This window comes from Triticum dicoccoides, chromosome 1A (assembly GCF_002162155.2).
Source record: "Triticum dicoccoides isolate Atlit2015 ecotype Zavitan chromosome 1A, WEW_v2.0, whole genome shotgun sequence".
Classification (NCBI taxonomy): Eukaryota; Viridiplantae; Streptophyta; class Magnoliopsida; order Poales; family Poaceae; genus Triticum; species Triticum dicoccoides.
The window spans coordinates 318200200-318209000 of record NC_041380.1 but is presented as its reverse complement, the minus strand read 5'-3'; the positions used below and the strand labels follow the sequence as shown (position 1 = coordinate 318209000).

At 50.9% G+C, this 8801-nt stretch overlaps 1 protein-coding gene across 1 annotated transcript; it reads right to left on the bottom strand.

Moving 5' to 3' along the window:
• Window positions 1–5389: 5389 nt before the first annotated feature.
• LOC119270646 (protochlorophyllide reductase B, chloroplastic-like) lies at window positions 5390–7379 on the bottom strand. The gene is made up of 4 exons (XM_037552673.1): window positions 7220–7379; window positions 7044–7130; window positions 6289–6817; window positions 5390–6204 (listed from the first exon to the last, which is right to left on the bottom strand). The coding sequence occupies exons 1-4, from the start codon at window positions 7274–7276 to the stop codon at window positions 5690–5692; spliced, it is 1188 nt and encodes a 395-aa protein (XP_037408570.1). The 5' UTR covers window positions 7277–7379; the 3' UTR covers window positions 5390–5689.
• Window positions 7380–8801: the final 1422 nt, after the last annotated feature.

Below are 8801 nucleotides of genomic sequence, written 5' to 3'. Positions count from 1 at the left end.
CGGGCCAGAGCCGGACTGTCAAGTCCTTCATGGATGCACCCGCCATGTTGTGCAGCTCGACCAGCTGCTTCAACTGGTCGTTCAGAGGTACTGGATGTTCTGGCGCAAGGAATTGCGACCAGAACAGCTTCTCCATGCTATTCCCCTCCTGGGCTTGGAAGAATTCGGCGACGGCGGCAATACTCTTCGGGAGATCCGCAAACGTGTCTGGAGAACTCCACAATTGCGTCAGCGACACATACTTCCGACCTCCAAAGATACTCTATAGAAGAAAGGCCTTACCAGCCACGCCTGCTTGATCTCCTCGCGAGCACTCCGATACTCACTCCGCGCCTCCTTGGCGGCATCAAGAGCCTTATTGAGTTCGGATGCTTGGTCCAAAGTCTTCTGCTCCCACTCCTTGCATTTGCGGATGGCGTCTCGTAGCTCTTGTTTGACTTCGGCCACCCACGACTCATGTTGTTGACGGGAGACATGTTCGGCCTCTAGCTCGGCAACCGCTTTGTCAGTGGCTGCTTTGTTCATCTCGGCCTCCTTCTTGGCCTGTGCAAGAGCGCCTTTGAGGGTCTCGACCTTAGCTGCGCCAATTGTGACATAATCACACCGCACAATGAGTTCGTACTCTTACAATCAAACACATAGTCATTTGACATAATAATTATTTGAAAGTCTGCATACCTTGCATTTCATCAAATCGCTTGTTAACACGATCGAGCTCTGCGTCAGCTATTTGAAGCTTCTGATTGAGCTTGGAAACCTCTGTGGCCTGGGCGGATGCCTCTATGAGGGAAGCCTGTACAAAAAATGGCACAATATGTTCTATTAGCTGGTACTATGTGGACGCTCTGTCCGATTCTCTTTAGAATCAGACAAAGCATCAGAGGCTACTATCTGTATACAGGTTTGTTATCCTATACAAATAAAACGTAAAGTTCTTTTAGAGTATTACATCGCATACCTCAAAGCCTGTCAGTATGCCGTTGAAGGCTTCATTCAGTCCACTTTTGGCAGACTGAATCTTTCCCATAACCGCACCCATTAGGGTGCGGTGTTCCTCCATGATGGAAGCACCTTGCAGTGCTTGCTCCAGCGTGTTCGGCGCCTCCGGATTAATGGAGGACGCCGTTGGAGCTGATGCTCCTCCCCCTATCGTAGGGGGCTGCCTTCCCGATTCCGGAGCCATGCTGGCCTCCGGAACGGTGTTCAGTGGGAGCTCGGATTGCTTGGGCTCTCCGTCGTTGGTTGCCATAGGGACTGTTTCCCCTTGGCAGACGGTGGATGAGGTGTCGACCTCGGGCACCCTCTCGTCCGCCCCACTCCCACCTCCTCGCGCAGGAGACACCCGCTGGGAAGTCACCTCGGTGTTCCCTGTATGATGGGCGATTGAGCTTGTGGCGGCATGTCACTCTCCGCCATGTCAGTTGGCAGAGAGCTCCCTGGCGATAATGGTGTGCTGGGGAGTGTGAGGGGAGGACTGCAAAACAACAAATAGAATTGCTTATGCAATGATAACAAACTGACCGAAGATAACAGCAAAAGTCCGAACACTTACGATTCGGCCAGGGGCTTGCTCCTGGGTTGCTTTCGGAAATCAGCTTCGGACTCCGAGTCCGAGCTGCCCGGGAGGTTCAGCTTCCTCCTGGGCGCCCCATTTCCCGCGTCTTCGGGAGCCACCCTCTCCCTCCCCTTTCCCTTGAGGGGGGAATCGCTTTCCTCCTCCTCCTCTTCCTCTTCATCATGGGAGGAGTGGGCGTCCGTCTCTCCGGACACAGTATCCGAAAGACCCTTAGGGCGGGGGCCGCTCTTGACCTCCTTGCCCTTCTTCTTGGCCTTCTTCTCCGGCGCCTTGTACGGCGCCAGAACCAACATCACCGTTAGTTGGGGCGTGGCTGGGTTTTCGGGCAACGGAGTCAGACAGTTGATCCGCTCCGCTTTCTTCGTCCAGGCCAGAATGGAACATAAGAGTTCTAATTCCTGTCATAATTGAAATATGGACAAGATACGTATTCGACAAAATTGTGCTTACCTCTAAGGCCAAAGTCACGCTGTCGAAGCCCTTGTCTTCGGTCTCCTCTGGCCATTCCTTCTGGGCCTTGAAAAGTTGCTTCCATATGTCTTCGTGCATAGTGCCGAAGAAGTGCTTCAAGGTCCGTGGCTCCTCCGGATAAAACTCCCATAAGTGGGAGGCCCGGAGTTGGCAGGGAAGGGTGCGACAGAAGAGCATCACCTGAATCACGTTGGTGAGGTGGGTGCCCTTCGACATCATGCTGGAGATGCGGTTTTGGAGCGTCTTCACCTCTGTCTGAGACCCCCAATAAAGGCCCTTGGTGGTCCATGAGGTGAGCCTCTATGGGTGTCCAGATCTAAATTCGAGCGTGGATGCCCACTTGGCATCGCGGGGTTCGGTGATGTAGAACCACTCCTGCTGCCATATCTTGTTGGTATCCACAAAGGCCCCTTTGGTCCAGATTGCATTTGGGAGCTTGCTCACCATAGCTCCCCCGCAGTCCGCGTGCTGCCCGTCGACCACCTTCGGCTTCAGATTGAAGGTCTTGAGCCATAAGTCGAAGTGTGGGGGACGTGGAGGAAAGCTTCACACACGACTATGAAAGCCGATATGTGGAGGATAGAGTTTGGGGCCAGGTCATGGAAATCTAGCCCGTAGAAGAATAAGAGACCCTGAACAAAGGGGTGAAGCGGAAACCCCAGCCCCCGAATAAAGTGAGGGATGGATACCACCCTCTCACCTGGCTCAGGGACGGGGATCAACTGATCCTCGTCAGGAATCCGGTGCCCTATGTCGTCGGCGAGGTAGCCTGCGCTCCGGAGACTCTTCACGTTCTTCTCCTTGATAGTGGAGGCCTCCCACTTGCCCTTGGAACCAGATCCAGCCGTTGCTGGAGAAGGAGGCGGTGGTGGAGGAGATGGGAGCTGCGGGCGCTGGAGCTGTGGGCGCTGGAGCTAAGAGATTGGGCAGCAAGGGCTTGAGGAGAGCTAGAGGTAAAAGAGGGGATCTATGTCCTTTTATAGGCAGTAAATACCAAGTGTCCTCCCACTCGAGCTGTAAAACTCGTATGTTCCCATCGTAATCGTGCGTAAGGTGCGGTTGGGTTACCCAAATCATATTAATGAGGATCCCACGATAAGCGGGCATGATCTCTGCTTCGACAAGATGTGCCAATAGAGGCTATGCCTCGAAATGCGAAACCAGAGTCAAGAAAACGGTTCAAAATATTAAAGGATCAAGCATGACATTTCGCTGGAAAGTTGTCAGTAAAGACACAGTGTTTGTTTTGACACATTGCCTTCGTGGCTAAGGGTTGTACTAATCATGCAGAGCCAGACATGGTTCCTTTATCCAGGAAATAAACTTCATATGTTCGGAAGGAGGAACCCGCCTTGCGATGCCGAAGATAGTACGTGCGCCGGACTCATCGTCGTCGAAGACTGGTTCATGGGCTACTGAGGGAGTCCTGGATTAAGGGGTCCTCGGGTGGCCGGATTACTCGTTATGGGCCGGACTGGTGGGCCGTGAAGATCACTACGGAAGATTATCTCCTGTATCCGGATAGGACTCCTATATGTGTAGAATGGCAAGTTTAAAGTTCGGGTGTAATGTTTCCTTCCTCTGCAAGATGATTATGTACAACCCTAGGCCCCTCCGGTGCATATATAAACCGGAGGGTTTAGTCCGTAGAGGCAGAATCACAATTACCATACGCTAGGCTTCTAGGGTTTAGCCACATCGATCTCGAGGTAGATCAACTCTTGTAATCCTCATATTCATCAAGATCAATCTAGCAGAAAGTAGGGTATTGCCTCCATTAAGAGGGTCCGAACCTGGGAAACATCGTGTCCTTGTTTCCCCCTGTTACCATCGATCCTCGGATACACAGTTCAGGACCCCCTACCCGAGATCCGCCGGTTTTGACACCTATAGAGCCCTCCAGGGGTAGGATGGGTCAAGGCCAACACAGAGGGTGCTATGTCAAAGACTCTTGATTTTGGCGGTGGATGGGCGGTTCTAGGGACCATCATGGAGCTTTTCAAGAGGGAGAATATGCCCTTTTTTCCCTGCATCACGGATCCGGAACTTGCTAAACTCATGGCGTGCCGGCGTGCTATTCAACTTGCGAGAGAAATTGGAGCTCGGAAGCTCATTCTAGATTCTGACTTTCAGACAGGTGTCCACGGGAGCAAGGAGGGGTGCTTGAGATCGTTGTACAAATGGACACATTATTGAAGAGGTGAAAGGACTTCTACAGGGTTTTGAGTTAAAAGTTAGATGGGTGCTATGTTTGGCGAATAAAGTCGCTCTATAACTTAGTAGGCAAAGTTGCTTGAATAAGCTTTGTAAAACTTGGCTGGAGCATCCGTTAGCACGTTAGTGGCCTCGAAGGTTGTCTAATTAAACACATTAACGTGCGGGAGAAGGGCGACCAACCAGCATGGCCACATGGCGCATGCTGGTTGGCCGTGGCGAGAAACTTTTTAATTTTTTGGAAGATGAAATTAAGATTTTTTTTTCTTTTGAGAAAAGTTTTTTTAGATTATTTTTGGAAGATGGAAGTGAGACTTTTTTTTTGCTTTTGAGATTTTTTAGGTTTTTCCTTTTCTGTTTGAGATGGATGTGATGTTAAAGTGTTGCGAGAAAGTTTTTTTAGAAAAAATAAAAGAAAAGTGAGAATTTTTTGTTTCATTTAAGAGAAAAAATACGCGCTCAACTTCCTTTCAAGAGGCCCACAATGACGGGCCTCAATCACTAGTAAAATGCAATCGTTTCAACTAAAACACAGAGTCCACACGCGCGCGCACACACATTGTAACGTTGATAGTGGGTCGAATGAAACTCAAAGTTCCTTAAAAGATGAGGAGAAAGCTGCCTCGATGCGGGCTTGCTCGGTGTGCACCTCGTCTCCCACCTTGATTCGCGGGATGAAGTTCTTTTTTTCTTTTTTTCTTTTTTTGCGGAAAGCGGGATGAAGTTCTTGACTCTCCTGCCGTTGGCGGAAGCTTGGAATAGCTTCGTGTTAGCATCTCCTTCCTTAACCCATCTCATTCTTGAGCGCTCACGCTCAATTGTCCGCTCGAGCGAGGCCATGCCCAGCAACGCAAGCTCAAGAGTACGACACAACCAGAGCTCCTGATCCGTGAGGATGCGGGCTTCCTGTGCCTTGTCGAATCTGCATATCACGAAGGTGGCCACTGCCATGAGCAACTTGATGTTTCCGGTCGTTCTCTGCCCCATGCTTGTAATGATACTGCAGCATTCCCAAAGAGCGCGTCTAATCTCTTGAAAGGATCCAATTTCAACTAAAACACACAGCCCACGCGCGCGCACAAACACATTGTAACGTTGAAAGAAAATTCACTGGGTGAAGTTACCGGATGAAACTCAAAAAGTCGAACTGTACTTCCACTATTTGGCCGCCCAAGACACTTTATTGTCACTATTACCAAATCAAAGAAAAAGAACTAGTTTTACAGGCTTAAACTCCTTGCGAACTGTAACCACTTCGGACTTAATCGGGCGCGCCACGTACTTAATCTAGCAGTTTGTGCGAAACGTGTCCTACAATTATTTTTTCTTTTTTTTGGCTTGAGAAAAGAAGCACAAAATTTCGCCACTTGGTGCGGATGACGATCGATCAGGGTTTGCGACCTCGCCGGAGGGCCGGCCATTTGGTGATCATGCGAGTCCGACGAGCTTCTCGCTGAGCTCCCAGACCTTCCTGGCCTTCTCGGTGTCGCTGGCCTCCTCGGAGAGCTGGTTCTCGAAGGACGCCGAGTTCTTGTTCCAGCTCCAGTAGACGCCGGACTTGGTGAGGCTGGGCTCGCTGACGACCTGCGCCAGCCTCTTGCCGGCCTCCTCCTCGGACACGTACCCCTTGGTGATGTACTTCTGGAACGGCGGGAAGAGGAAGCGGAACAACGGGACGTGCTCACGGAAGAGGCCCGTGGTGGCGATGCACCCCGGGTAGAGCGACGCGAAGGTCACGCCGGTCTCCTCGTGGTACCGCCGGTGGAACTCCTGCATGGTCAGCATATTGCACACCTTGCTGTCCTTGTACGCCTTGGCGCCGTCGAACTCCGCGCCGTCAATCATGGCAGCACTGCCCACGCCGTTCAGCCCGGCCGCCAGGCCCCTCAGGTCCCCGAGGTTGGCCTTGGGCGGCACGTTCCCCGCGAGCGTGTTCGTGTTCCCTGCACACAGAAATGAAGGTTACAGTCTGAAACAACGACGAGTAGGACGACAAAGAAACAGAGGATCGCGCATGTACATATTACCGGTGATGGAGCCGACGATGATGAGGCGCTTGGAGGGGTAGTCGGAGGCCTTGAGGTCCTCGAGGAGCTCGCGGGCGAGGAGGAAGTGGCCGAGGTGGTTGACGCCGACGCTCATCTCGAAGCCGTCCGCGGTGAAGGAAGGCTCCTTGGCGGTGGGCTGGTACACGGCGGCGTTGCAGACGACGACGTCGATGGGCATGTCGAGCTGGCGCACGTTCTTGACGAACTGGCGGACGCTGTCGAGGGAGGCCAGGTCCAGGTGCACGATGGTGTAGCTGCCCTTGGGCATGCCGGCCGCCCTGGCCGCGCGCGCGGTCTTGAGGTAGTCGCGGCACGCCATGATGACGTGCCACTTGCCTGACTCCGCCAGGGCCTTGGCCGTGGCGAGGCCGAGGCCCGACGACGCGCCCGTGATGACCGCGTTGCCCGTGCGGACGGTCTTCTTGCCGGACGGCGACGCCGGGGTCGCGGTCGGCGCGGACACCGCCGCGGCCTGCGCGCGGATGGCAACTGACGACGTGTTCACCCTCTGCGTAGGTTCGTGACGCGCATGTCGGTCAGAACGAGCAGCGACTAACAGAGCACGGTCCACAGTCTAGCCCAAGCACCCAGCTAACTAATCACAAATCCGGCACTCCATCACTCGACTATGTTACCAGCTGCAATTCCCCAAATAATACCACGCAACAACAAGCAGCGACTTGCTAGGCAGAGTGCACACATGCATCGACCCGAATGCAAAGATTTGAGCTCACCTTGGTGCGCAGGCCCAGGGAGGTGGTGTCGAATTTGAGGCCATCGGCGAGACGAACGCCGAAGAAGGCCGAGTCCTTGGCCGCTCCCTGCACACGGACCACACAACCACGAAATCAGCACCAAAGATTGGCACCGGACGTGAACTCGCCGGAGAAGGTGAGGAAATTAAGGGTACCTCCTTGCGCGCGGAGAGGGCCGACGGGAGGAAGGAAGTGGCCGCCTGAAGAGCCATCTGAGCCGGCGAGCAACGCAGCGATGAATGAGTGTATCAGATAGTGCGGATGGCAGTGAGCTTCTCTTGGAAAGGCTTGGGAAAGCGAAGGAGCGGCGCCATTTATGTTAGCGGGGACGATAAGGTGATAGGGGGAGGCGGGCCGATGCCAGATGGCGCCGACCTGGCAGTGGCGCGGCCAATGGGGTTCCACTGGCTGGATTCCCGTCACGGGGGGTGGCTGCTGCACAGAATGGAAAGGTTTTGAGGTAAATGTTTGTCGCTGTTGGCGTCCATGGTCGATCGGGACGGTTCTAGTGAGTTGTGCCTTGATGGGCCGGTTTTGTTCCGTCTGGGAGCAGGAGCAGGACCATGTTTCTCGAATACAACTCACAGATCTCGCTCTTTGGAAACTTTCCATTTCCCCCAATTTTCATCAAAGTCCAACGCTCTATTTTCTTACCATGAACCGGCCCACTTCTAGTACTTGGTGGTAGTATAGCATGTACATTCATCATCATCCTCCTCCATGGCTCCATATCCTCCTCTACTATAACCTAAGCCTCCTTGTTTTAAAAAGCCCACATTCAATTGAGGTCTTCAATTAAAATTAGATCACCCGATTTTGATCAGGCCAACAATTTCTCAAAGCTCTCTTATTCAATTGTTTTTATACTATACACCGTGCTTCCAAATTTTAAGGCCTAACAATTAATTGAGGTTTTCAATTTAGAATTGGGTCATCCGATTTTTACCGGGTTAACAATTTATCAAGACCTCCCATTCATTTATTTTAATTCACTATATTCCCTAATTTTAAAGCTCTTTCATTTAATTGAGGTATTCAATTTTGGATTTGGTTTATGATTTTAACCGGACCAACGATTTTTCAAATCAATCAGCAGCAACCGGCCTATAAAATATCAATCTTGCGCACCCTACCACCACCTAAAAAAAGAAGTGTCACCATATGATACTGTTGCACCAATATAGTAAGTAGAACCACCAACACAAATATTTCCCTACATAAATATAGGCTGGCTAGCGCATAACACAGTATCACATCACGAAAGACCCACCAAATCACTGCATTATAAATAAAAATGAAACACACTCTATCATCTCCCGGACCTACCAAACTAAATATTCCACAAGTTTGAGAATATAAGGGGTATTAGTTTTTTCGGAGAGTCAAATTTCTTTAACTTTGACCATGTTCACAGCAGAAATATCGACATCCACAATATTAAACAAAATAAGTATGAAAATTCATTTCATAATGAATCTAAAAGTACCAATTTGATATTATGGATTTTGATATATTTCTTTACAAATTTGATCAAATTTAAAATGTTTGACTTTCAAAAAATAATACACATTATATTTTGTAACAGAGTGACTTTTTTTAAGAAACCCGCAACACCAATGACGCAGCAAAGCGCGCCCAACCCTTCTAGTTTTCACGAAAGAGTAAAATGCACCAAAGGTCCTAAAACTATTTGAGGTGTGTTAAGCTAGTCTCAAAACTTCAAAACTGTAAATTTGG